This window comes from Arabidopsis lyrata, assembly GCF_000004255.2.
Source record: "Arabidopsis lyrata subsp. lyrata unplaced genomic scaffold ARALYscaffold_1, whole genome shotgun sequence".
Classification (NCBI taxonomy): domain Eukaryota; kingdom Viridiplantae; phylum Streptophyta; class Magnoliopsida; order Brassicales; family Brassicaceae; genus Arabidopsis; species Arabidopsis lyrata.
Window position 1 is genome coordinate 11,626,156 of NW_003302555.1, and position 26,461 is coordinate 11,652,616.

General features: G+C 36.2%; 7 protein-coding genes across 9 annotated transcripts; 4 read left to right on the forward strand and 3 right to left on the reverse strand.

Annotated features, from left to right (window-relative positions):
• Positions 1–27: 27 nt before the first annotated feature.
• Positions 28–3,358, forward strand: LOC9329490. The gene is made up of 12 exons (XM_021010922.1): positions 28–494; positions 567–714; positions 866–1,020; positions 1,128–1,310; positions 1,476–1,551; positions 1,631–1,702; positions 1,777–1,862; positions 1,966–2,039; positions 2,142–2,187; positions 2,392–2,501; positions 2,629–2,803; positions 2,936–3,358. The coding sequence occupies exons 1-12, from the start codon at positions 234–236 to the stop codon at positions 3,122–3,124; spliced, it is 1,575 nt and encodes a 524-aa protein (XP_020866581.1). The 5' UTR covers positions 28–233; the 3' UTR covers positions 3,125–3,358.
• A 402-nt stretch (positions 3,359–3,760) lies between these two features.
• On the forward strand, positions 3,761–5,340 carry LOC110224608. The gene is made up of 3 exons (XM_021010924.1): positions 3,761–4,873; positions 4,972–5,040; positions 5,127–5,340. The coding sequence occupies exons 1-3, from the start codon at positions 4,157–4,159 to the stop codon at positions 5,139–5,141; spliced, it is 801 nt and encodes a 266-aa protein (XP_020866583.1). The 5' UTR covers positions 3,761–4,156; the 3' UTR covers positions 5,142–5,340.
• Positions 5,341–7,015: 1,675 nt separating this feature from the next.
• LOC9326756 (pentatricopeptide repeat-containing protein At1g25360) lies at positions 7,016–9,680 on the reverse strand. The gene has a single exon (XM_002893383.2). The coding sequence runs from the start codon at positions 9,594–9,596 to the stop codon at positions 7,224–7,226; it is 2,373 nt and encodes a 790-aa protein (XP_002893429.1). The 5' UTR covers positions 9,597–9,680; the 3' UTR covers positions 7,016–7,223.
• Positions 9,681–9,782: 102 nt separating this feature from the next.
• On the forward strand, positions 9,783–15,024 carry LOC9329491 (glutamine--tRNA ligase, cytoplasmic). The gene is made up of 22 exons (XM_021012243.1): positions 9,783–9,963; positions 10,246–10,296; positions 10,400–10,471; positions 10,589–10,688; positions 10,858–10,953; positions 11,095–11,156; positions 11,246–11,353; positions 11,433–11,525; positions 11,759–11,911; positions 12,013–12,068; positions 12,181–12,271; positions 12,358–12,444; positions 12,590–12,787; positions 12,878–12,976; positions 13,159–13,290; positions 13,385–13,521; positions 13,614–13,809; positions 13,893–13,993; positions 14,080–14,185; positions 14,260–14,349; positions 14,430–14,562; positions 14,654–15,024. The coding sequence occupies exons 1-22, from the start codon at positions 9,832–9,834 to the stop codon at positions 14,746–14,748; spliced, it is 2,388 nt and encodes a 795-aa protein (XP_020867902.1). The 5' UTR covers positions 9,783–9,831; the 3' UTR covers positions 14,749–15,024.
• A 1,550-nt stretch (positions 15,025–16,574) lies between these two features.
• On the reverse strand, positions 16,575–18,274 carry LOC110224819 (transcription factor MYB62). Its single transcript, XM_021012172.1, has 3 exons — positions 17,853–18,274; positions 17,580–17,709; positions 16,575–17,329 (listed from the first exon to the last, which is right to left on the reverse strand). Exons 1-3 carry the CDS (start codon positions 18,001–18,003, stop codon positions 16,756–16,758), a joined length of 855 nt encoding a protein of 284 aa, XP_020867831.1. The 5' UTR covers positions 18,004–18,274; the 3' UTR covers positions 16,575–16,755.
• Positions 18,275–20,877: 2,603 nt separating this feature from the next.
• On the forward strand, positions 20,878–23,041 carry LOC110224821 (transcription factor bHLH75). 3 transcript variants are annotated; one of them, XM_021012175.1, is made up of 6 exons: positions 20,879–21,685; positions 21,764–21,948; positions 22,052–22,117; positions 22,541–22,609; positions 22,727–22,807; positions 22,870–23,041. In XM_021012175.1, exons 1-6 carry the CDS (start codon positions 21,496–21,498, stop codon positions 22,963–22,965), a joined length of 687 nt encoding a protein of 228 aa, XP_020867834.1. In that variant the 5' UTR covers positions 20,879–21,495; the 3' UTR covers positions 22,966–23,041. The 3 variants fall into 3 exon arrangements, with proteins under 3 accessions (XP_020867833.1, XP_020867834.1, XP_020867835.1); XM_021012176.1 differs by having other exon boundaries at positions 20,882–21,685; positions 21,773–21,948; XM_021012174.1 differs by having other exon boundaries at positions 20,878–21,948.
• Positions 23,042–23,071: 30 nt separating this feature from the next.
• On the reverse strand, positions 23,072–25,644 carry LOC110224820 (receptor protein kinase-like protein ZAR1). The gene is made up of 2 exons (XM_021012173.1): positions 23,971–25,644; positions 23,072–23,883 (listed from the first exon to the last, which is right to left on the reverse strand). Exons 1-2 carry the CDS (start codon positions 25,442–25,444, stop codon positions 23,249–23,251), a joined length of 2,109 nt encoding a protein of 702 aa, XP_020867832.1. The 5' UTR covers positions 25,445–25,644; the 3' UTR covers positions 23,072–23,248.
• Positions 25,645–26,461: the final 817 nt, after the last annotated feature.

A 26,461-nucleotide genomic window follows, 5' to 3' on the forward strand; every position in this document is an offset into this window, starting at 1 on the left:
CGTCACGCATTAACAACACACAACCCAAGAAGAGAGAAAGTTGAACACTTTTGGCCTCTATCTGATTATGTAGTTAAATCTGATTGAATTCGATATAATCTGATCAGACCAAGTTAAACCGGTAACTCAACAGTTTAACCGATTTGGTTTGGGTCCGCTCAAACTTTGAAAAACAAATTAAAAAAACTGCATCGGCGACCAGCTTCACACTTCTGAAATCAGATTCTGTAGAAATGGGAAATCTGAAACTTGCTTTGATCATCAAGAACCCTAGAGACGACGTTGAGTTCCTGCTCGAGAAGGAAAATCAGCCGGCGAAATTTGGAGAGGAAGCTTATGATTCCTTTGTCGATTCCGATCTCTGGGACTTACCGTCAACAGATTTACTGGCTTTGGAAGACGGAGTCAGGTCCGGATTTAGTATCTCTATACTTGAATCATGTTCTGAGGAGGTTGATTTGATGAATTTCGACTTCGAATCCACACTGATTCTGGTAATTTATGAGTTTAGCACTGTCCTCATTTTCTCATTGTTTCTGTGAGTTAATGTTTCTAAGTAAATGCAGCTGTTGGCGAATTTAGGGATTGGTATTAGCGATGTAGGAGAGTGGAGATTTGTCAGGTCTGTAGAAGAGCCTGAGTTTGGACCTGACTCTTGCGTCCGTACTTGTTTTATCTCCGGGAAGCTCTTGAATACAGATCGAAGTTTACAAGGTCGCCCTTAACTCGATAGTATACAATCTTAATCTTTCTTTATTTCCACATTTCCAGAGCTTATGGAAATAGCTTCACTCGATTCGAAAGAAACATTGAGAACTGGAAACTGAAAAAAGTAAACTTAGTTGTTAATTTTGTTTTAGTGCAGACAACTGTAAGTGGATGTCCATGGAAGCATGCTTTGACTCTCTTATAGATGTGAAACCGGGCTGTGATCGTGTTGGACCATTAGTACTACTTGGACTTGGGGATGGTTCATGTCAGTCCTTGAAGCAGAAGTTGTCATCTTCTTTGCCTATTCAGGTCTCTTGTTGCTAGACTATCTATACTTGTCTTCTTCATCAAAGTGGTTCCATCTTATGATGTTATTCTTTTTAGTAATCCTATTTTTTATGTCCTTTTCATCTCAGGAATATCCACCTGGTGTTATGCTTGTGCCAATGCGTAGCAGAACATTGAAACCTTTCAAGACAACAAATTTGGTTGTATTTGCTCCAGAAAATGGTTCAGGGGATCATCAAGGGACTGATTTTGTAGCTCATGGAGATGCGTTGATAGTAGATCCTGGATGTCTCTTCAAACTCCACGTTGAGGTTTGTCACCAGCTAGTAGCTACTACCTATGTGTTGTTTTCTCTCTTCGTACTAGATTCTTTACTTCTTTTCCGAATGGTACAAAAAAGCATCTCTCCAAAGATCTGGTCTTTACATTTATCATTTTAAACTATTCACAACTGCTTTTTTTTTTGTCTTAACAAGCTCAAGAAAATCGTTGATGCTTTACCTAGAAAGCTAATTGTCTTTGTTACACATCACCATCGTGATCACATTGATGGTAAAGATTTGTTTTTCCGTCGTGGTTTGGTGGCTTCTTTTGTTTATGCCAATGTTCTTCATCTTTATCTGTGTTTCAGGTCTTTCTGCTATACAAGAGAGCAATCCTGATGCTATTTTAGTGGCACATGTTAAAACTAGGCATCACATTGGTATCATCATTCTTCAATATTGTTTTCCATTCATAAAATCCAACTTCTTATGTTCGAATACTCTGTGATTCCAGATGGTTGGTCTGGTAACTATACCCCAGTTTCTGGAGGAGAAAACATCTATGTCAATGGTCATAAATTGACCGTCATTTTTGCTCCGGTACCTATCCAGCTATTTTAAATCCTTAAATAGTCCTCAAATTTGCAGCTCTGATGGAAATTATACTTCTTTAATGAACTCTTAACCAAGACAAATACTCCAGGGACACACAGATGGCCATATGGCACTAGTTCATATCTCCACTCAATCTCTGATTGTTGGTGATCATTGTGTTGGGTAAGACAAGCAACTAAAATTTATGTTGCCATAGGCTAATTCAAATCGGTGAAATTAGATATATTAACTCAAAAAATGTTAACTCATTTTGGGTTGTTTCAGTCAAGGAAGTACTTTCTTGGACATCAGGGGAGGTGGTAACATGACAGTAAGTACTAAGTATGCTCAGACTGTTTTATGTTTTGAATACTTCAATGTGATAGATTGGGATGTTTTCTAGTAGCGTTTTGTTTCCAAATTTTCTCTTTTAATGTTAGGTGTTGGGTAAGATAGTAAATGCATTTTTTTATTACTTTGTTCGAAATTTGTTTAGTCATTTACCGATAGTTCCTTAATTTCTGTTCCTTTGCAGGAATACTTTCAATCGACATATAAATTCCTGGAGCTTTCTCCAAATGTGGTGATTCCCATGCATGGAAGGGTCAATCTGTGGCCGAAACACATGCTTTGTGGATATCTCAAGTATGAATAAGAATATGCTGTAGTGGATAAATCTGATGTTTGAAAACCTGATAATGTTTGTCTATCAGTTGATCAGATAGAATAGGCTGAACTTAATAAATAATAATACATTGATCTTGTTTTTCAGAAACCGCAGAAGCAGAGAAGAATCAATCCTAAAGGCAACTGAGGATGGAGCTCAGACGTTATATGACATTGTTGCTAACGTGTACTCAAGTGTGGATCGCAGATTCTGGTGGGCTGCAGCATCAAACGTTAGGCTGCATATCGACAAGCTGGCTGTAGAAAACAAATTACCAGAGGTAAAACTCTTCTTTAATTCCAAATGCATACAATAACTTACATTCTTAGGAAACATATCTCAAAAAGACAACCTTAGTTCGTAGCAAAGTTACTACCACTGCTTCACTGCTTATTGTATTGATTTGATCCAGGGATTCTCAATCCAAAAATTCAAAGCAAGTTGCGGATTGCGTTTTGCGATACGGTGGACAGTGGGTTATATCAGAAGCAAGATTCCGTTCAAGATCAATAAGCCAGGTTTCATTATGTCAGTGATAGCTGCAGGAGCTGGATATTTTCTTCTGTACACATCAAAAAAGAAGAACCAGATTAAATCGTGATGAGTAAGTCATAGTAAAAGATTGTGGGATCTAAAAATCATATAAAATGTTAGTAAATTTGGTAATAACCTGTTTTAAGAACTTCGACTTCATTATTAGAGTTAGAGGTAATAAAAACACTTCAAAATGGATAGTTGACTACTTCTCAAATTTGTAGTAAGAAATTCTAAACTGTCGTTTCGATAAATATGGAAACTTCTCATATTCATTAATAAAATACATTTTTAGTTGACATTTATAAGATAATTGTATATTAACATTCAACTGATTTTTGAGATTAGTTTCTCGAGCAAGAGATGTCCCAGCTTATTATACCTGGATGATACTTTAAATTGATCCTCTGAGAAAAGCGAGTAGACTTTGCAATTTATTTTTTATTTTGTGTAACAAACTTTTCTCTAATGCATATAGATTAGACCTAAGATATTATTAAGGTAACCGAATTATAGATTCCTAGAAGCCATTAAATTTCGAAAAAAGGAAATTGGTAATTTTTTTTTTGAAATTGACCTAGTAAAAGTGTAATTAGAAACGGAGTAGAAAAAAAGAAAAAAAGAAAAAAAGGAAACAATAGGCGTTTCACAAAAAAAAAAAAAAAAAAAAAGAAACAAGGCTTTGAGTGAGATTGTGCGATGGAATAAGATAAACGGTTAAGATGAAACATAAAGCAATCCAACGGCTATTAATTCACCGACTAACTTGAAAATGGAAAATGTTTTATGAACCCGGGAAAATGTAAACCCCCTATCACATGCGCATTTTAGCGACTCTCTAAACAAATGTACCGAAACTACCCTCCGATGCAGCATTGATTTCCAAAAAAAAACTCTGAGAATTCTGGTATATATACACGAAGCTTTGTATCATAACAAAAAACTAAGCCGAGAAAATAAAATAAAAAACAGCACCGCCGGTAACAATTTTCCGGCGATTCTGAAAAATAGACGATTTTTCTTGAGTTTGTTTGCGGAAGAGAAAGAGATTGATTCGTTCCTTGTTCTTGGATCGAATAGAGTAAGTGCACCAGAATCAATGGTATTTCCCGGTGAGATGGCGGCGACGACGACGACGAGACCTGAGCAACGATCGAAGACTCTTCACAATTTCCCTCTCCCGAACTTATGGGGGAATCAGAGACATCTCAAGTGCATGAAGATCGACTCTATCAGCAACGGAGGTTCCGGCGATCACCGACTACGACGCCGATCTCCGCCTTTGAAATTCGCTGATTCTTCCGTCTCGATCCCGTTTCGATTCGGTAACTCTGATCATCGTCGACCGTTTAAATCGGGAAGCGAAGAAGGGATCGAAGAGTTCAGGGTGAAGATTATGTCGGATCTGAAGACGGTGAGAGATAAGATCACACAATCGATGTTTAACAAAGACGTAATCGAAGAGGAAGAAGAAGAAGATATCGACGGTTCTGGTTCCGGTCAAGAGAAGGAGGTTTCTCCGGTGAAGCCATGGAATCTAAGGAAGAGAAGAGCAGCGTGTAAGGAACCGGAATCCAACAGTTTGAATCATCAAATCTATAAAGGATTTGTAATTGAGGAGAAGATAGTGAAGAATCATCCATCTCCGGTGAGAGGCGGCGGAGTGGTCGAAGCGGAGACGACGAAGAAGATGCGAGTTAAGTTCTCTGTGAAGCTATCGAAGAAAGAGATCGAAGAAGATTTCATTGGGATTTTAGGTCACCGACCACCGCGTCGGCCCAAGAAACGGCCTAGAACTGTTCAGAAAAAACTCGATGTAAGTGTTGGATTTTGCAATTTTTGGTGAAAGATTTGAAAATTTGTTAAGATTTTTTTTCTTGAAATTGAAAATTTGGAATCTTTGTTTGTTTGCAGAGTTTGTATCCAGGGTTGTATTTGACTGAAGTGACGCATGATGCATATAAGGTTCCAGAAGAAACCAAGGTATAATCATCAATCATCATCACGGGTTTTTAAAAGCATGAGACTTTTTTCGTTTGAAAGATTCTGATTCTCTGTTGGTTTTACAGAATCTGCAGAGATGATGATGATGATGAATTTGTGTAATCTGGAATTGAGGGTCAAGTTCTTGAAGCTCCTTCTTCCTCTGCTAATTGTCTTTTTTTTTTTTCTTAATTAATTCTTTCTTCTCAATTGTTCTGAATAAAATTGTACAAAAAGGTTATGGGAATGTTTAGGTTCCGGTTGATTAATACATAATAAAGTTTCTTCTTTCTGAGCAAATCTTGACTGTTGTGAGGGAAAAATTCCTTTTTGTAGCTTTTAAGTGTTCTCTGTCGATCTCAATCTCAATCTCAATCTAAATCTCACATGTGTGATTAACTAGTGAAACCAAACCAAGATTTGTTTCGAGTGAAATTGATGCACCGACAGAGGAAATTCCAAAATTCTTGTGTGTAATGATTAGACAACAAAAGGCAAGCCTTTTGTTTCCCTTTTCATCTACTTGTGTGCATTAAACTGACGAGGAACAGCTTAATGTGTGAAGAAGAGAGTTTTCTGGTTCAATGTGTTTGAGGTTGAGTCAAATAAGGAACCTTTGAGATTCAATTCAGTGCAAGGACAATGATTCCTCCGAAAAGCTGAGACCAATTTGGTTTTGTGGGGTGTGTTTTGTTTTCCCGCGTTGGCTTATTTCCGCTTTCGTGAGTTGAGTCTTTTGACTCGTTCTTTCTTGGTTCACTTCTTCCGGTTTGGTTTTAACAAAGATTTAATTAATTGCTGTGCTTAACTTGACTCTTCTTTAATAGTGGTTTCAAGTTGACTCGGTAATGGTATGTATTACTAATTTATATGTTGAATACTAATCTATGGCCAAATATATAATTCAACTTTGTAATAATCAGATCTCTTAAGAATTGTGGGCCTTATGGACAACAAAAAAGCCTTTAGAATTGTTGGTTTGATTCTTTTGGTATTTAGGGCTTGATTGGTTCTCCCGCTATCACCCTCCTAGCGGTTGCTAGCGGTCGGTTGTGGTTGTTAGCGGTTGGTACCAATCATAGAAACCGCTCCGTACCGCTTCGAACCGCTCGAAATCGCTAAATTTCAAAAGCTCCTTCCCGCAAGCGTTTGCGGTTGCGGGCGGTAGCGGTTGGATTAAAAAAAAAAAAAAATCAAACATTTACTTATAATTATTATAATATATATATTAATCCTATATATATATATATTTCATCTTTGTATCACGTTAACATCAGAAACCCTAATCAATATTCTGAAACCATATTCTCTCAATGTCTTCTACCCAAACTGATGAAAATCAAGAACCAAACGTAAGTATCATATATCCTTTTATTCATTCATCACCTCATGTGTAACTCTTTGAATATTTTTGCATCGTTTTTTTCTTTTCATTATGTATTGCTTTACTTTTTGATTGAGTATATGTTTCGATTTGTTTTCTCGAATAGAAACTCACTTGCTTTTTGATTGAATTCAACGTTATTTAGAGTTTGTCTCATTACTTGATGCAATTTTTGGTGTTAAACCATATGCATAAAGTATTATCTTGTTACAATTTTTTTTATTTTTGAATAATTATTTAGTACTTTATTTATGGTTTTAATTATTAAGCATGTTCAATTTTTCTAATATTATCATAATAATATATTGGTGTTTTTATTTCTTTTTTTTGTAATATTTTTTATTTATTTTGGTCATTTTTTAATTTAACTGCTACCGCACCCGCTGGTTTACCAGTCATAAAACTCCCGCAAACGCATCCATTTTCAAACGCTAAACCAGTCGTTCAAAACGCTTGGTAACGCTTATAACCGCAACCGTCCGCTTCCGCAAACTCCCGCAACCGCAACCGCAACCGCTGCGTTTAAACCAGTCATGCCCTTAATTATTTATGTATACGTATTCGTATTGAACTAATTGGAGGATTGGTTTCCTTGGGAAGCAAGTATTATTAGGGTATAAGGGATTTGCTAGAGGAGATGCAGCAATCTGCAAGAACAATGAATAATGGTATGTCTTCAACATCTGGCCCAGGATTCAAGAGCTGCTCTCCCTGAGTCTCTTTATTTACTGGAGCTTTCTCCTTGCAAAAAATGTAAGAATGAAGTCTAAATGGAATTTGCCAAACACAAATCCCTCGCCTACCAGAAGTTACCACAAGAACACTCGCCATTCCGGAAATGATGAAACCTCTTCCTGTCTCTCAAGATAATGTCTCGCTGCACCACCTTCGACAAGAACCTAAAGAAATTGTGACAATCTCCGCAAGTCCTTAAGTTCTTAAAAATCCTAATGGTTGTTCCAGGAGGAAGTTTCATTAGCCCAAAAGCAACCGCAATCTTCTCACTATGAGTTGTCAACATGTCTTCCTTGTGACCATCAGACTCTACGTCGTGCAACACGAAGCTCGTGTCTGGTACATACCCGAGTCTCCTCATCTCTTTACCCAGGTCTTGAAGATACTTGTAAACAGCTTCTGCTTCTGGATGTGATGTATCATCAACCAGAAATGTATGCACTTGTGTCTCCATTTCAATCCAACTACAAGCCACTTCCTTTTTTACCCCTCGATCCCGCATTAGTTTACGTACCCTTGCCACTTCCTCCCACTGGCCAGTAGCTGCGTACATGTTTGATAACAGCATGTATGTCCCATCATGTTCTGGTATGAGACCGAAGAGTTTGTCTGCAGCGATGATCCCTAGTTCCATGTTTCCATGGACTCTGCAACCAGAAAGAAGAGCTTCCCAAATTTCTGCAGTAGGTTTGAAAGGTAATGATTCGATTATACTTTCAGCTTCAGAGAATTTCCCAGAACGGCAAAGCAAATCGATCAGCCTTGCGTAATGATCTGCACCTGGAGGTATACGGTAAACAGTCTCCATAGAATTGAAATATTTCCGTCCCTGGTCCACTAAACCCGCGTGGCTACATGCTGTCAAAACTGTAAGAAACGTAATCCGATCGGGTCTTATCCCTTTCTTTAACATCTCCTCATACACATCTACTGCTTCAACACCATGGCCATGCTGTCCCAGTGCAGCAATCAACGCATTCCAGGAAACTGAATCCAGACAAGGCATAGTTCGAAACACCTGTTGAGCTTCCTCCACAACCCCGCATTTCGCATACATAGTAATGAGAGCGTTTCCAGCAGAGAGGCTAGAGTCAAACCCTATTTTAACTAACTGTGCATGGAACTGTTGCCCGTTGCAATACGCTCCCAGCACGGCACATGATTTGATTGCCCCAGAAAACGCGTAATCACAAGGCTCAAAACCTTCTCTCTTCATACAAGAAAACAGCTTCAAACCTTCTTCTCCAAACCCGTTTTCAGCTAACCCAGATATCATTATCATCCATGACAGAATATTCTTCTCTTTCATCTCTTTGAAAATCAACTTCGCCTCACCTATGTGCCCAGAACTAACATACCCTGATAACAACGCATTCCAAGAAACCAAGTCTTTTGCCGGCATTTTCTCGAAAATGGCTCTTGCCTCATTAAACTTACCGCATTTGTAGTATAACGTAACTAAAGAATTGTCAAAATGAAACGAGAAATCCTCCCTTCTTAATACATAAGCATGAACTTGCTTTCCCAACTGAAGCAATCTAGCATTGGCACACGCCCTTATAACGCTAGGATATGTAAACTCGTCAAGCTCAATTCCTGATGAAACCATTCTTCTAACCATCTCCAATGCCTCCTGATACAAACCGCAATTAACATAACCAGAAATCATAGCATTATAAGCAACCAGCTTCATATTCTCGTCCATCCCCTTGAGCAACTCTTTCCCTAAATCGAAACAACCATTCTTTACATAACCCGTCATCATAGTCGTCCATGACCTCTCATCTTTCTCAGGGATATCATCAAACACTTTTCTAGCTGAATGTAGCAGAGACGGCGAAGAAGCACATCTCGAATACACAGACACCAGAGCGTTCGATACCGAAGTAACATAACCAGCACCAGATTTCAGAGCTGCGGCATGAAATTGCACACATTGCTTCTCATCATCGACAACTAGCGCTAAACCTGCAAGAACACTTGCGTAAGTGAAGTCATCAGGTTTAAATCCTTCATGCTTCATCTTACAAAACAGGTTAATAGCAGAGTAGCCATCATTGTTATGTGAGAAGCCAGTGATCATCGCATTGTACATCACAGTATCTCGCATACTCACAGGAGTCTCCTCGAAAACCGACCGAGCGAGGGCGATGTCCCCAGAAGCACAATACCCGGAAACCATGGTGGTTCTAGCGATTTTATCTGGTTCAGAGATTTCATCGAACAGTTGGCGTGCATAATCAAGCTCTGACGATTTACAATAAACATCAATCAAACGGTTCAGGATATGGGCATGTGGCTGGAACCCGAAAGTAATGATATTTCCATGGACAGCTCGCGCGAGTTGCAGAGACGTTCGTCGGAGCGGCAAACAGAGGCGGAGATTCGCGGCGTAGCGGTTGGCGATGGCTCGGACAAGGTCTGGATTCGGTTGCATTTCATGTTTGTGGTTCGGTTCAAATTTCTCAAACCGTACCAAATCTATCTCGTTTTTATATTAGCCATCTTCGGTTAAATTTAACCAAATCTGTACCCAATCAAATCACTCCGGTTTAGATATCCGTCCAATAATTCGGTTACATTTGGTTAAAGTAAAACCGCGTCTCCTCCACACCATTAAACCCTAAGGAGGTCTCATTCCTCGTTTCTGTTACTTTGTCAGCTCCGTCGCCATGGTTCTCAAAGACGATAACTCCGAGAAATCTATCGAACTCTTCCTTAGCATTGGTTTGGACGAGAAAACAGCTCGTAATACCATTAACAACAACAAGGTCACCGCCAATCTCACCGCCGTTATCCACGAGGTGTGTTCTCTCTTCCTCCTCCTTCTTTGTGTTGGCTATCGGCTCTTGTTGTATCTGATCAAATTGGATACAAGAGGACTAAGTTTTTCATTTTCCTTTGAGAAAGTCTTGCTTTCTTTCAATCTGTTGACTAAATCCAATTTTGATGTAATCTCAATTCGAAATGTTTAGTTTGATGATTTTGACTCCGTTGCATGTATGATTCTGTTGATGATTTGATCTTTTACCTCATCAATTGGATTATCGAAATTCGCTTTTCATGAGGCTTTATCTTGTGTACAGGCTGCTGTTACTGATGGGTGCGATCGAAATACTGGAAATCTTTTATACTCGGTGAGATATATTTCTAATTAAACCTAAATTGCCTTGAAATTTGTTTCAAATGCTTATAAGGAACTTATTGAGGTTATGTTTTCTTTGCAATTATGTGTAACAGGTCGCTACTAAGTACCCTGCAAATGCTCTTGTGCATCGTCCTACATTGCTCAAGTACATTGTTACCTCTAAGGTTGGTGTATAGATCCTTTCTGCTGCTCGAATGTTATCTGTCAGTACTTGGGTTAGGTTCTGTTTCGTCAATGGGAAACGGGCTAAAGTTGTGTTGAATCTGTTTATGAATCTGCAGATTAAAACTCCAGCACAATTGGAAGCTGCATTTGCCTTTTTTGCCAATACCAGTTCTGAGGACTTTAAGCTGAATGAGTTTGAAGAGGCATGTGGTGTTGGTAAGCACTATTGTTTATGAGAATATGAGCATGTATTATATTTCTTACTTTAAAGCCAATGTTTGTGGGGTTGCTGTTTTTCTTTATCAACATTATGCTTTGAGGTTACATTTTGCTGTGTGTTTTCCATGGATTTGGAGATGAGATCTTCATTATTGCTTTGGAACAGGGATTGAAGTTTCCCCAGAAGATATTGAGAAAGCAGTTAAGGGAATCTTTGAAGACAATAAGAAAACAATACTGGAGCAGCGCTATCGAACTAATGGTTAGTGTTTGCTCTATACCCCCCCTGTCTAAGGCATTCGGTTATTTGAGGCATATCTACCATTGCGCTGATTCTCTATAATTTGTCACATAACCTGCTTATTATGTTTCTTGGTTGAATGATGTATTTATGTCTGTGTAGTGGGTGAATTACTTGGACATGTCCGGAAAATTTTGCCATGGGCAGATCCCAAGATTGTAAAGGTGCGTTAACAATTTTTTTAGCAGCCTGTATTCCTAGCTAGTCACAAACGATATTGTAGTTTACTTATCCAGTCTTATGTCTGCAATAGAAACTCATAGATGAAAAAATGTATGAACTGCTTGGTGAGAAAACTGCTGCTGATAACGAAAAACCTACAAAAAAGAAGGAGAAGAAGGAGAAGCCTACCAAAGTCGAGGTGATTGGAGGTTTCATTTATTTCTTTTCTGTTGTGTATATTGTGATTTTAATTTTTCATTTCTGTGGCTTATCTTTAGGAAAAGAAAGCTGTTGTGGAAACTACCGCAGAGCCATCTGAAGAGGAGCTTAATCCATATACTATATTCCCTCAGCCAGAGCAAAATTTTATGGTAACATCTACTGATATATTTTACTGAGATTTTTAAGTTCACCTTCTACACATCTGAATCCTCGTCCATTGATTCAGTGGTAATAATAGTAGAATAAATATGATCTGTATTGCTTCACTTTTTATTGTGGCGATCTGGAACAAACCCTAGAACATGTTTGATGTTACATTCTCATTTTGTCATGGGTGAATTCATAGCTTGTATGTAAGATTTTTGTTATTTTATGTTCTCAGGTTCACACAGAAGTGTTTTTCAGTGATGGCTCTATTCTCAGATGTAGCAATACAAAGGAAGTGCTTGACAAACATCTCAAGGTGACTGGAGGGAAAGTTTATACTCGGTTTCCCCCTGAACCAAATGGTTATCTACATATTGGACATGCCAAGGTAAGAAATACATGATATGAGGGTTTGAGATGTTTTGCTTGATGGCGTATGATTGGTTAGGGCTATGGTTTTATGTTCATTTCCAATGCTTGTACTTCCAGGCTATGTTTGTTGATTTTGGTCTTGCAAAGGAGCGAGGGGGCTGCTGTTATCTAAGGTAAAAAATTCTCGTTTTTTACTTGAGTTTCTTACATCTTTACTTTTGTAGAACAATCCTTGTTTATTCTGTAAGCACAATGTTCAGGATTCCTTGAAAATCTGGTTTTCAGGTATGATGATACAAATCCAGAGGCAGAAAAGGAAGAGTATATTAATCACATTGAAGAAATTGTTAGCTGGATGGGTTGGGAACCCTTCAAGGTATTTTCAGTTTCTTGCACGAATAGCTCATTGTTATTATAATTGTGTTTAAATTCATCTGACGTTTACCATTTTTTTCTTTATAGATTACATACACCAGTGATTATTTCCAGGAACTGTATGATTTGGCAGTGGAGTTGATTCGGAGAGGTCGTGCTTATGTTGATCATCAGGTTGAATCAATTTAAAATTTCTGACATATGGATTCCTGTTACTTTTTCCAATTATATGTCATTCTTTAGTTCTAAGCTGTACTGCAAGTCTACAACTTTATCCACACTAAAATCCTATGGAGTAATTGTTTTTACACATTTTTAGACTGGCGATGAGATAAAAGAGTACAGAGAGAAGAAAATGAACAGCCCCTGGAGGGACAGGCCTATTGAAGAATCTCTAAAACTTTTTGACGAAATGAGACGAGGCATGATTGAGGAAGGGAAGGCAACCCTAAGAATGAAGCAAGATATGCAGAGTGACAATTTTAATATGTATGACCTTATTGCCTATCGAATAAAGGCAAGTGAAACTAAAATCATCTCTAGTTACATATAAAAATAGGCTCTCTCTCTCTTCGTTTCCTGTCTGACTTGTTTACATGCTTTGCAGTTCGCACCTCATCCTAAGGCTGGTGACAAGTGGTGTATCTATCCGAGTTATGATTATGCCCACTGCACTGTTGATTCTCTTGAGAATATAACGCATTCGGTTAGTCCCTTTCTAGGTTTTTTGGCTATTTGCAGCATTACTTAATACAACTTTAGCAGCTGTATTTTGTGACCTACTAGTTACTTTCAGTAATAAAATTCCCTTTTCTATATCGAACGCATCTGCTATTTTAAAACCTTTTTCTGTGATTCTGACCATTTCTTTTATGTGCATAATTATAGCTCTGTACTCTTGAATTTGAAACCCGGCGTGCTCCATACTATTGGCTGTTACATTCTCTGAGTCTCTACATGCCATATGTGTGGGAATATTCACGGTTGAATGTGACAAATACTGTAATGTCCAAGCGTAAGGTGGGTTAAATACTCAACTTTCCTGTGAGCAATGTCTAGCAAATTATGCAGAGAATCATGCTGGTTGTATCATCTTTCTTTTCTTTTGCTGCAGTTGAATTACATAGTGACAAACAAGTATGTTGATGGTTGGGATGATCCACGTCTTTTGACACTTTCTGGTTTGAGGCGGAGGGGTGTGACTTCAACTGCGATTAATGCATTTGTACGAGGAATTGGGATTACCAGAAGGTTTGCTATATATATATCTGAATTTACATCATACTAGTTGGCATATGTCAATTATCGTTGTTAACTCTGCTCTCTATTGTTCTATGTTACAGTGATGGTAGCATGATACATGTGAGTCGTCTTGAGCACCATATTAGAGAGGAATTGAATAAAACAGCTCCTCGCACCATGGTGGTGCTTAATCCTCTTAAAGTGGTCATCACCAATTTGGAATCAGACAAGGTTATAGAGCTTGATGCCAAAAGGTGGCCTGATGCTCAGAACGATGATCCCTCGGCATTCTACAAGGTGAACTCTATTTCGCAAATACTTGTTTTCTACTAACAACATATTTCTGTTTCTTGATCTTTTTTCCTGGGTTGTTGATCTAGGTACCGTTCTCGAGAGTTGTATACATTGATCAATCTGACTTCCGAATGAAGGATTCAAAAGATTATTATGGGCTCGCCCCTGGTAAATCTATCTTGCTAAGGTATACAAAGGGACAGTTTTCATTATTACTACTTTTGCGTTGAATGTGATTCATTTGCAACTAAACGTGCTTCCTGGTCTTTGCAGATATGCTTTCCCAATCAAGTGCACCAATGTTGTCTTTGCTGATGACAATGAAACCGTTCGTGAAATTCATGCGGAATATGACCCTGAGAAAAAGTCAAAGCCAAAGGTCTTTTCTTTAGCCATTATTTTAATTTCTGCAAATTTGTGGCTCTTCCTAACCTTTACTTTTCTTTTCTTCAGGGGGTTCTACACTGGGTCGCTGAATCTTCCCCAGGAAAAGAGCCCATAAAGGTTGAAGTCCGATTATTTGAGAAACTCTTTAACTCCGAGGTATTTTATCATTCTCTAGCGTTTGTTGTTGTTACAAAGAGTTTTTTTTCACTGGGCTAAATTGTATTTAATCATTACAGAACCCGGCTGAACTCAATAATGATTGGCTCACCGACATTAACCCAAACTCCAAAGTGGTAATTTCTGGTGCCTATGCTGTATCAACCCTTAAAGATGCTGCAGTCGGGGACAGATTCCAATTCGAGAGGCTAGGTATGTTCTGTTTATGATGAGAAAAAGTGCTTGCAATTTTCTGGGTGCGCAACACTGATACAAGTTTAAACCATAACTTGTGTTGCATTAGGTTATTACGCGGTGGACAAGGACTCTGAGCCAGGAAAGCTTGTGTTTAACCGGACGGTCACGCTCAGAGACAGCTATGGGAAAGGTGGAAAGTAAAACACTCCACCCATATTAACACTTTGTTGGTCAAAACTCCCCCAAAAGGGTTATAACAACAGTAAATGAAATCGTTTGGTTTGATACGCACATTGTGCAACAGTTAGTTGTTGTTTGTTGAACGGTCAAAAACAAAACTATATCATTTGAAAGGTTTTTTATCTTCAGAAAACAGATGCTAAAAAGCTCTCTGCCAGATGGAGGAATATAGAGAGAATACCTTTACGCATGTGATTTTGATTTACTGAAAATCGAAAAAGTACTGGTTTGATGGGATTGTGATATGTTTCAACGTGCGCTGCTTCTTATTCTCCTGCACATCATTCAATTCATTATCAAGAGTAAGATTATTTTGACAAATTAAGCCGATTTTTCTCACTTTTTTTTAGTGTGGTACATATGTGTAAAAGATAAGTTATAGAAAAAGACCAAGTGTAGGTAGCTTTGGGGTCGTTGTTGCTGCGATATATGTTGTAGTTTTTTCATACTTAGATCCTCCGGTTCACAAGGCTACTGTTAAAGAAAAAAATAGATTTAGATTTATTGGAAAATGGCCACACTGCTCCATGTACGGTTCCGAGTATTTTCAATATATTTCCTAAATCTAAATTTGATCTGTGAAGATTTGACTTATAATATAATTTTAATATATATGTAGCTTTATCTCCTATTTAATCTGAATCCTGAAATACAAATGTGATCCATTGATAACTTGAATTATTGGAGATGAGAAGGAGACAAAGCATGCACAGACTTTCATCTCCAAAAAAAGTATCTTAATAAATGTATGTACTACTCTTGTCTTCTTGACCTTTAAAATGATTCGAAAGTTTATTGCAACTTTATAATGCCGCCTGTTGGGTCCAAATCATTCTAAAGCTTCCATGAACTGACATCCAAATGTGTGTAATGAAGAAGAAGTTACCTTCAAAGAATACGAAATTACACACTTCATAACTCATAAGTGAAAATAAAAGCCATCAACTAATTTTGTATTTATTATCGATCGGTGGTGGAAAAACTCATCTTATATGAGTGGATTTACATGTATCATATCAAATTTAATAAGAGTTAATCTAATTTTATATTCCCAAATTGAGTGTTTTTCTGTATACTAACTTCTTTTTTTTTTTTTTGCTTTTAATGTTTACTTTTAAACTAAAGAATTTTATGGATAAATTGAATGAAGGTCAATATCTTGTTTTTGGTCGAGGCATGCATACAAAAGTAAAAGAGACGAAAAATCAAGTAATTCTAATCGAACTACGAATGTCTTTGGTTGTAATCTATAATGCAACATTTAATTACATGGTTCATATAAGTGCTCCAAGATTAAAATAAGTTTTCTGTATTATTTTAGATTCAAATGTTTCGTGAATAAGATATTGAGTTAAAAAAAAGGTAGAGCACAATATTAATCGTAGAATTCTTTTAAACAAACTAATTAGATAACGTCAAACAGATGTCTATTTGCAATATATTGAAAGCATAGACTTTCCATCGACTTACTAATCATGCACACATATAATTTTCTAAGGAGATAAATAATCAATTATTTTCTAGAATCTTGACTATCACCCATCAATTTTCTTGGATTTAACATCGTGTATATCATCAGTATATGAATCCCTCGATTTTGGATTCTTTCACATGTAGAAGTGAGATTAGATTTGTTCTCCTCAGAAGATCCAAACGAACGAAAAGGAGAATTGTTCAAAGATTAAGATTTATTCTGTAGAGGAGACGCGACAATTATATACTCCTCATTTCAGTTGTCACTTCCTCATTTTAGTCAACATGCAAACTAAATTATTCTTTTACGTCAAAAAATTTCGTATACAACGATTAATGTTAAAATAATAAAATTTATTTCCATTAATTCAAAATATAACTATAAACTATATAAGAACACATTATTAAGGAATCCAAAACAATTAATATATAAAAAAGAGATAAACCCCTCCAATTTGTAAGAACATATACATATATATATGTGGGCTCTATAACCTAATTAAAGTGTGCATACTCCTTAAACTGCCAAATGTCATCCATGTTCCACATTGGATCTTGTGTCACATCCTCCTCGTACATGGAATCAGCCACGTGACAATCCTGCAATGTTAAAATGTCTGAATTGCCCATAGTGGCCACCATGTACTCCTCCTCTAGGCAAGGGAATGAGCTATAATCTTCACTCACACATTGACTACTACTCCCTCGTGATCCCTCCAATGACAATGTGGTTTCAAGATCAGACAAATCCATGAATTGTGAAATTTTCTTGAGATCTACTGACATGGAAGTGGAACAATCCATGTTGTTGATGAAACACAAATCGTTCTTGTCTCTTAAAACAGGTCCAACTAAATCAGGAGCATCAGCTTTAATACTGTTAGTGTTTGAGTTATCTTTAATCTCGTGGATCAGTCTCGGAACCCAAAAGCTACGAACAACTTCTAAGAACTTGTGGCTATTGGAATCTATGTTGAGCTGGCGTGCTTGTTTCTGGACTCTAGTTCTCCAGTAGTTTTTAATATCGTTGTCTGTTCTTCCGGGTAAATATTTTGCAATTTTGGACCATCTAATTAAGAAACAACATGTTACACGTTAGATTCAGGGCCAGCTCAAAAAAATTAAGGACTCTAAGCTGAAAAAAATAATTGGTCTTTATATTCTATGTATTTTTTGTAGACCCTAAATTTAACAAATTTAATTGAAAAAAAAAAAGATAGACCCTGTGCATGAGCACTTTCCGCACATGCCTACAGCCGGGCCTGGTTAGATTATAAAACATTATAAAGCTAAAGAGAGCATTAGAGTAACTAACGTACCTATTACCCCATTTCGAGTGGAGCTCGAGGATTACAAGTTGTTCTTGAGGAGTGAGATTCCCACGCTTTATGTCGGGTTTAAGGTAATTCAACCATCTCAATCTACAACTTTTTCCGGTTCTCTTTAGCCCTGTTTTTTTTTTTTTTGTAAAAAAAGAGATCAAATTTTTAATACAAATTGATTCTAATATGAATTGAGAGGAAGACCCGCTTTTCACCAATTTTCATTTTGTTGGAAAAAAAAATGAAAATGTAAAAGAGAAGAATTATTACCAGAAGATTTAGCGAGGAGATTCCATCGGCCTTCACCGTTATGGGAAATGTAATTGGTGAGAAGAGTGTCTTCCTCAAGTGTCCAAGGCCCTTTCCTCTGCTCTGCACCCTCTTCATTTCCATTAAACTTCTTCTTCGCTATATTTGACATAATAATTTGTTCCCTTTCTAATTTTAATTGTTTAAAGCTTTATTTTGTGTGTGTGTAGAGAGAGACATGAGTTACAAAGAGACTAAGAGAGAGGCTTTTGTGATTTGAGATGTGAAAGTGAATTCAATGGTTGTAGAGAATTTATAGACTCGTAATATTGGATAATATTCGTACTTTCTTTTATACATAGATCATAGATGCCACACACCGAAGTTGAACCACAAAGTTTCTTTTTAAATCATATGATTATTCAACCACTACATTACTAAAGTGTTGACGTATATATTTTGGAATTGTTAAAAATTAACATGACATCATTTTGTAATATTCTTTTTTAATTTTCTTTTATGTTTTCTCTTCAAATAATTATTTACATTTTAAGGGTTATAAATAAATATACTATATATATTTTTCATGCAGGACGATATCTTGTAGAGACTAGTCGGTAATTTCTACGCATGTGGCTTTTGCATATAAGTATTACTAACGATAAAGAAAAAAAATCCTTGTTTTTAAGAAAACCAATTTGAAAAGGGAAAACAAATTTTACTATAATTTAATGAATTTCTGAACCTATATAGGGGCTTGAGGATAAATTCGAGTCATGTATAGTATACTATATTTTATGAGAAATGCGTTAGTGAATTCGCCACACATATTGTTAAAAGGCTAAACGGCGAGGGTCTAGAGAAATTATGAACCAAATGTTCAAAAAAATTTGGTTACAGAAAAGAATAATTCATCTAAAAGTAAATCAATTATCAAAAGTAAGAACGAACTAAATTAGAACAGGCTTTGCAACTTGTAAAAGGTACAAGTACTTAAGTTCGACGTATGGAAAATCAATCAAATCTTGGCACCGGGAAGTCGCTATCTTGGATTAAGATAATCTAAAGAACCACGTGTCATTCTTGGAACTATTCATTTTCAAATTCTTGATAATGTGAGTGTGAGAAACACATAAAAAAATTCGTTTTTATAAACCTTCTTTCAATAGCACAACCTCTATTTGAAGATAAGTTTAGTGGGGCAGAACAAAAGTGAAAGATAGAAACACATGGAATGAAGATAAAAGACAACATGGGTGGAGACAGCAGAGTAAATTAAGATTTCCAAATATAGAAAGTTATTAGGGGTAATTTGTGCCCATCAGTTTCTTTTTCGGAAACTCATTGATGGGTTGAAAATTACGTAAGTTGGAATAACGATGGTGTTATAACGCCGACTCGTTTGTATTTAGAACCCACTTGATCTGGTGACGACAAGATGATTTAAATTTTCTTACAGATAACTAAGTTTAAGACCATATCCATTAACAATGAAAATTTTGCTAACTGGACTAAGAATTGGTAACAAACAATGAAACAATCATCGTTGGGCAGAAAAAGAAGAAGTATAAATCATGATTAGGAATAAATGGCTCAATGAGTATTTTACTGCACCTTGATCGTTCAATTAGTTCACCACTTCCATTTCGGCTTTTTATTATCACTGATCTGGTTCAACTGTGGTCTCCCCTCTATCATCTCCCCATTTTTTATATGGGCTGAAAACAAAGTGGGCCTAGAAAGCTATCTATGACATTTGTATATTGATTCTTCTACATTTTATTAGTGAAATAAGCCCACTTACTTGCAATATTTCAATCAATGAATTTCATCTAGTATTTTTGACTTTTTGTGATGATTATTGCAAGTTGGTAAATTTATATGTAATTTATCAGCTAACTGCATTATTTTATCGATTGGTATAACGTTTACCCGTGAACTAGCAAAAATAACAAAATTCATGTTTAATATAAAAATTTCAAAACTTCTATGTCCACTTAATAAATTGTTGAAATCCAGTGCCCACTAAATATAGTAAGATGAAAAGTCCTCTTTCCTTAGTAATACAAATTAGAACATCTCCAACCAACTTCTATATTTGCTTCTAAAATAGAGTTTAGAGATAAATCTACTCTAACTCACTTCTATAAATAGAGATCTATATTCCCACTTCTAAAATAGAGATCTCTATTTTTTTTTGTTCTATATATAGAGGATCTCTATTTTTTCTCTATAAATATTTTTTTAGAGAAAAAAATAGGAGAATACATTAGAGTAAAAATAGAGAAAACTCACCTCTATTATAAAGATAAAGGTAAAAATAGAGAAATACATTGGAGATGATCTTAGACATATGACAATTATTAAAGAGATTGTCCAAATTTTTATGACCATTATTAAGTTTTGGGATATCTAACTTAGGTCTATTCTCTATATATATATATATATATATATATATATTTGCAACAAAACATTTACTTTTGTCGCATTTAAATGGCTATTACGGTAAGGTAAAATGAAAGTAGGGAAAACGAAACAAACTTAATGTGAAAGCGAGATATTCCCAACGTAGATCTATTAGTAATTGGATAGTTGCCTCATTATTGATGTAAGAAAATGGAAAGTAGTGAAGCCAATCTTTATCGATAGAGATGGGCTTGGATTTTTCTGCCTCCTTACAATCATATCCATGTCATTAAAGTCAAATTTCTCAATTTCTCTACTTAAACATTCATTGACAATTTAATCACATGTTTTATTTCTCTCCTTAAACATTCATTGACAATTTAATCACATGTTGTGAGGTTAGTCGTAAACATTAGTTTTGGAGAAAGTAATCGTATCCACTCTAGCTAGCTTCTTAAGACCCTTCCAACCATCCAAACCTTCAAACTAAGATACACCTCCTTTTGTGGGATTCAGAATCTTAGAAATGAGACTAATTAGACGCAATAAAAGAATTCCTAACTATATATATAGTTTTTTTTTTTTTTCAATTGTTCATTATTATGTTATTTTAATTTTGCTATCTACAGCCTCTGTAAGGAAGTCTTTGAGACTGCCTAGGCCACTTCAAAACTTACACTTATAAACTTATTTGAGAAAATATTATATAAATCTTATTATTTTCTTACAGTATCGTTTTAGCTTTTACCAGAAACAAAGTAAGTATTTCCTGCAACTAGCAGAGATAGCCGCTTAATGTTAAGTCGTCGTACTTAAGTTTTGTCTGATAGCCTAATAATGCAAAACTTGTGATGATCACTCGTTGATCATTAATGCAATTTCTTCTGTTTCAATTTGGCACCATACTTGTTACATTAAAAAGGGGTACTCAAAAGGTCCCGGCAAGTTAGATATATCTAACATTGAACATGGGTCCCACAAAATCTTCTGCACAGTGGTAAATGGAAACCTAGCTACGAAGTGTCTCTTTGGTCTCACACGCTTCTTTCTCATTCTCACAAAGTCACACAATACATGAGCTAATAACCAAATCATTTAAAAGACTTAACTTATTGAATAAGTCATCATCTTAGAAATCTCTATCTATATAAACAATCAAAACCCGATTGCAAGTTTTATAACTGTCTTAGAGAAAAAAAAAAAAAAAAAAAAAAAACTCACAAAAAGGAAATCATATTTTGGTTTCTTAGTGTCTCTAATGGCACGGTTTGAGCCATATAATTATAACATAGGTCTTAATCCTTTCTTTGCACAAATTAACCAAAATCCAGAGCTAATAAATCTGGACTCACCAGCTTCTACTCCTTCGAGTTTCATGCTTTTCTCCAATGGAACTTTAGTTGATGCCGATCACAATAATTCTCACTTCTCCCCAAATTTATTGCATGGTAAAGAATTTATAGTTTTCTTGTGTGGGGGAAAAACTGCTATATTCATATTTATGTTCTTAGACTTGATGAAGCTAGAAATCGCAGGTGGTAGTGGTACGGGAAGAAAAGGCAATAAAGAAGAGAGTGGGTCAAAAAGAAGAAGAAAGAGGTCGGAAGAGGAAGAAGCCATGAATGAAGAGGAGACTCAGAAGCCAAAAGATGTTGTCCATGTCCGAGCTAAGAGAGGTCAAGCTACTGATAGCCATAGTTTGGCTGAAAGGGTAATTCTACAAATACATATATACTCAAAAGTACAAAAAAACTTTACTTTTCTTAAATTCATATTTTCTTAGTACGTTGGGTTCTCTGTGGAATGCATAAAAGGTACGAAGAGAGAAGATAAATGAAAGGCTGAAATGCTTACAAGACCTTGTTCCAGGCTGCTACAAGGTACTTGAATCTCCGCAAACCCTAATTTTTGTTTGATATTACAAGAAAATCAACAAAACTCTAAAACCAAGCAACTCTGGAGAAATTCTACAATATACCAATTTCTGGTGCTGTTTATTTATAGTTTAAAAACTTTATTAAACATTTCATTTCTTAAAGATAATTTTTAAAGCTCACAATTCTTTTAACTATTATGGTCTTTGTTTCGGCTATGTATCTTTGAACTTGTGAATTAAGGAAAGAAAAAAAAAAAGAATCATATGAGTGATTTAAAAAAAAAAAAATTTGTATTTCGGAACACCAAAATCTTTTGTGGTAGCGTCACTCACGTAAACGAACAGATTGTTTTGAGTAATATAGAAAACATTTATTTTATCCACAGTAGGTTTATTCTCTTTAATGATACTCAAAACGTGATGGCAGGCAATGGGAATGGCAGTGATGCTTGATGTCATCATAGATTATGTTCGATCACTCCAGAATCAAATCGAGGTTAGGCCATTTTAGTCTTCAAATTAAACATCCCATTAACTTTTTATAATAACCCAGTGATAATATATATATTAATAATTATCTAAATGTCTTTCTGCTTTGGCCTCGTGACTACAGTTTTTGTCCATGAAACTCTCAGCGGCAAGTGCGTATTACGACCTTAATTCTTTGGATATTGAGCCAACAGATATATTTCAGGTAATTGTCACATAAATATAAACATTTTCATGGATTTATATTGATAAAGATTTTGATAACAGGGAGGGAATATGTCCACTGCAGAAGAGATGGAAAGGATTTTAAGAGAAAGCGTTGGAACACAGCCTCCTAATTTCAGTTCAACATTGCCCTTTTGATATATAAGACAAATTTTCAGAGAAATTACATTCTCTTTTTCTATAATTAAACTACATAAAAATAAGGACTTACCATATGTTTATGATAAAATGTGTAACCTTGTGATTATGAAGCTTATCCATATATGTATGTACCTTGGAAATGAGTAAAGCTATGTTACAAAGAAACTCTATTTTGAAGTAACATAAGATATTGATATTACAAGGGAACAAGACACAACAATAAGACTATTCCTTTAAACACATACTCACAATTTTGACTTGCAACACTTTTTGTTATGAGTCACTGAAGGCAAATCTGGGTCAAAGCATCGGCGATATGCTTCATCGGTGGGCGTTTCTCGGGGCTAGTACTAACGCATGCCATTGCAATTTTCAACACGGCGATGACCTCTTCTTCAATCTCTGTGTCATTAGGCACCAAATAAGGATCCAAAATGTCTGCCATCTCTTTCTTCTCATCGATACACATTTGTATCCACTTCACTATCTCCATTTCCGATTTACCCACAAAAACAATCGGTAATCTTCCTGTTATCATCTCTAGCAAGATCACCCCGAATGAGTATACATCCCATTTCTGAGATGGCTTCACTGTTGCTTTTGTGGCTTCAGGAGCCAGATAAAATGAGCTCAAGTTTGCAGATGATCCAATCGATGAGGCGGTCTTGTTTGATGGTCGGTCAACTGTGGTTGATTCCAATGTTCCAGCAATGCTAGAGAGGTGCATGAGTCCGAAATCCGAGATATGAGGCTCCATATCCTGTCCCAGCAGTATATTGCTTAGTTTCAGAGATCCATGAACATACTTTTTGGGGCTAAACTCGTGAAGATACACCAACCCTCTTGAGATACCCCTCATTATCTTTAACCGTACTCCCCAAGACAACGGCTTGAATGACACCATTGCAGGATTTCCTAACAATAGACAAAATAAAAAAATTGAGTTTTCAAGACAGAGATGCCATATGTGAGTAGTATTATCATAAAGGTTTCATAGTTTACCGTGGAGTGCATTGGCAAGACTTCCATTAGGAATGTAGTCGTAGATGAGAAGCTTCTCTTCAACTGACCAATAATAAGCTTTAAGACTAACAATATTCGGATGCCTTAGCTTCCCAATCGCTTCGACTTCTGTCTGAAACTCCTTGCATCTTTGGGATCCTCCTTCTCCCAATCTCCTAACCGCGACCGTTTGACCATCTTCAAGGACAACTTTATACACAATCCCGTTCCCGCCTTTTCCAAGAACGAAAGCAGAAGCCTTAAGCAGCTCATCTAAATCCAAAACCATATGTTTATCCAACAGAACAAGATCCTGTTGTGGCTCAAGATTTTCCGAAGAAGGGGACTCTGATCCATCTCTTCTGAAACAGAAAGAACCTTTCTTTTCTTTCCCTTCTTTCTCCAACACATGGCCTTCCTCATCCACACTATTACGACGCGCACATATCTTCAAGTAGCAACAAGAGAAGAGAAATCCCACAATGCAGATTCCAATGAAATCACAGACCACAATTGCAACAATAGCAGTTTTACTTAAACCTTCTCCTCTCTTCGACCCTCCTCCACCGTGCTCGTTGTTTTCAGGTACAAAAGGGTGAGATGTTGGAGAATCTCCGGAGTTTGCCAAACAAGGATCCTTCAATGGAGGGCCACACAGCCTCGGATTCCCCAAGAATGCAGTTGGTCCTCTGTTCACCAAAGCACCGGTTTGTGGGATTGGTCCACTCAAGTTGTTGTAAGCTAGATTCACATACACTTTCTCAGGTAAATTCCCCAAGCTAGCTGGAATCGAGCCGCTAAACGAATTATGAGACAAATCAAGAGTTCCTTGCAATCTAGTCAAATTCCCCAAATCATCAGGAACAAGACCATTAAGATTGTTAGAAGAAAGATCAAGCTTCTGCAAAGAAGCCAAAGCCTGACCAAATCCACTAGGAACAGAACCAGTGAGATTATTCTGGCTCAAATCAAAGCTCCTAAGCCTTTTACACTTCAGAACCGATTCTGGAATCGACCCATTGAGAGAATTACGAGAAAAATCCAAAATTTGCAGAAACTTCAAGTCACCAATCTCATTTGGAATAGACCCAGATAAGAAATTCCCATAAAGAACCAAACTTTGAAGCCCTTGAGCCTTAAAAAGCTCAACAGGCAAGTTCCCACTAAGCTCATTGCTTCTCAAATTCAAATGACGGAGATTAGTAAGTAAACCGAGAGAAGAAGGAAGATAACCTACAAGTTTCTTCTTTGGGATGCTAAGAGAGACAACAACCTTGTGATCATCACAAGTGACTCCATTCCAAGAACAAGGGTTTTGATTCTCTGAGTTCCAGTTACTTAAAGAACCATCTGGATCTCTTGAAATAGACTTCTTGAGAGTTAAAAGAGCAAACCCTTCGTCGTTTAGAGCATTCAATTCGCCATTGAAGTTCCAGATAAGAAGAAACAAGAATAAAAGAGATCCCACCGACATTTCGGAGGGATCAGAACAAGAAAGTAGCAGGATTCGGACAAGAATTTACTTTCTGGTAAGGGAAAAATCAAGAATGAGAACAGGTTGCGGAGATTGATGAGAGAATTGGAGAGAGAAGTGGAGAGAGTGTGAAAGCATGAAAAGGAGAGTGAGAGACGTTGATAGAAGATTCGGCCTTGCTAAGTTGGACCTTTGGACATTGGTATCTATCTATCTATTAATAATATCCCAATTGGTTTTTGTGTTTTTGAGATCGACAATTTTTTTTGTTTTATTTATATAATAGTAAGAAATATGTTTTCATTTATTGGTATAGTAAACTAAGATCAATGTTGAATACTTTAAGAATGATGGGGAAATACAAAACTTGAGAATAATGATGATGACAAATGTGCAAAAGATAAGCTCTTGCGGAGAAATTCATGCACTTTCTTTCTCATAACGAAAGTGCACTTACTTATGCCAATTTTTATATACTTTTAGCTCCAATATTATTACAATTTTCTAAAAGAAAGCCTTTAAAGTATATACATAATAAAATACTCTCTCTCTTTTATAATATAAATCTTTTAGATAAAAGTTTTTGTTTCACAATATAAGTCGTTTTCGAGTTTTCAAGTACGTAAGTTGTTTTATTTTTTATTTTCATATTCACAAATAGGAATGAACCAATGAATCAAACTAAGCCTTAGCAAATAACCCATTAATTACTTGTAAATTTATTTAATATGATTATAATTACCAAAAAGTTAAGTAATTATTAAATATGATTATCAACTAATAGAAAATTTTAAGTGATTGCATACAAGATATATATGGTGAGCTAACGGTTCACTCGAATTAATAATAGTTGCAGTAGACAAGAGTAAGCTGGAGTAGAAAAAGTATCTAGTTAATTAAAGTTAAACCCCTACTTCTTACTTTATTTTGTAATGAAAATAATAGAGTGATTAATACGGCTCCATGAGTATTCCACATTCTCTGTATAACTATAAAGGGAACAACTTTATGAACTAT

Bases quoted from the DNA above. Each gene is read 5' to 3' on its own strand.
- LOC9329490 (XM_021010922.1), top strand. From the start codon at position 234: ATGGGAAATCTGAAACTTGCTTTGATCATCAAGAACCCTAGAGACGAC. The intron at 715-865 runs GTCGCCCTTAAC...GTTTTAGTGCAG, and splicing joins TACAGATCGAAGTTTACAAG to ACAACTGTAAGTGGATGTCC. The intron at 2,804-2,935 runs GTAAAACTCTTC...GATTTGATCCAG, and splicing joins TAGAAAACAAATTACCAGAG to GGATTCTCAATCCAAAAATT.
- LOC110224608 (XM_021010924.1), top strand. From the start codon at position 4,157: ATGGTATTTCCCGGTGAGATGGCGGCGACGACGACGACGAGACCTGAG. The intron at 4,874-4,971 runs GTAAGTGTTGGA...GTTTGTTTGCAG, and splicing joins CTGTTCAGAAAAAACTCGAT to AGTTTGTATCCAGGGTTGTA.
- LOC9326756 (XM_002893383.2), bottom strand. From the start codon at position 9,596: ATGCAACCGAATCCAGACCTTGTCCGAGCCATCGCCAACCGCTACGCC.
- LOC9329491 (XM_021012243.1), top strand. From the start codon at position 9,832: ATGGTTCTCAAAGACGATAACTCCGAGAAATCTATCGAACTCTTCCTT. The intron at 12,445-12,589 runs GTTGAATCAATT...ACACATTTTTAG, and splicing joins GTGCTTATGTTGATCATCAG to ACTGGCGATGAGATAAAAGA. The intron at 13,994-14,079 runs GTATACAAAGGG...TGGTCTTTGCAG, and splicing joins GGTAAATCTATCTTGCTAAG to ATATGCTTTCCCAATCAAGT.
- LOC110224819 (XM_021012172.1), bottom strand. From the start codon at position 18,003: ATGTCAAATATAGCGAAGAAGAAGTTTAATGGAAATGAAGAGGGTGCA. The intron at 17,710-17,852 runs GTAATAATTCTT...AAAAAAAAACAG, and splicing joins TCTCCTCGCTAAATCTTCTG to GGCTAAAGAGAACCGGAAAA. The intron at 17,330-17,579 runs GTACGTTAGTTA...TTTCTTAATTAG, and splicing joins CACTCGAAATGGGGTAATAG to ATGGTCCAAAATTGCAAAAT.
- LOC110224821 (XM_021012174.1), top strand. From the start codon at position 21,496: ATGGCACGGTTTGAGCCATATAATTATAACATAGGTCTTAATCCTTTC. The intron at 21,949-22,051 runs GTAATTCTACAA...AATGCATAAAAG, and splicing joins GCCATAGTTTGGCTGAAAGG to GTACGAAGAGAGAAGATAAA. The intron at 22,808-22,869 runs GTAATTGTCACA...TTTTGATAACAG, and splicing joins AGCCAACAGATATATTTCAG to GGAGGGAATATGTCCACTGC.
- LOC110224820 (XM_021012173.1), bottom strand. From the start codon at position 25,444: ATGTCGGTGGGATCTCTTTTATTCTTGTTTCTTCTTATCTGGAACTTC. The intron at 23,884-23,970 runs GTAAACTATGAA...GTCTATTGTTAG, and splicing joins TCTTGCCAATGCACTCCACG to GAAATCCTGCAATGGTGTCA.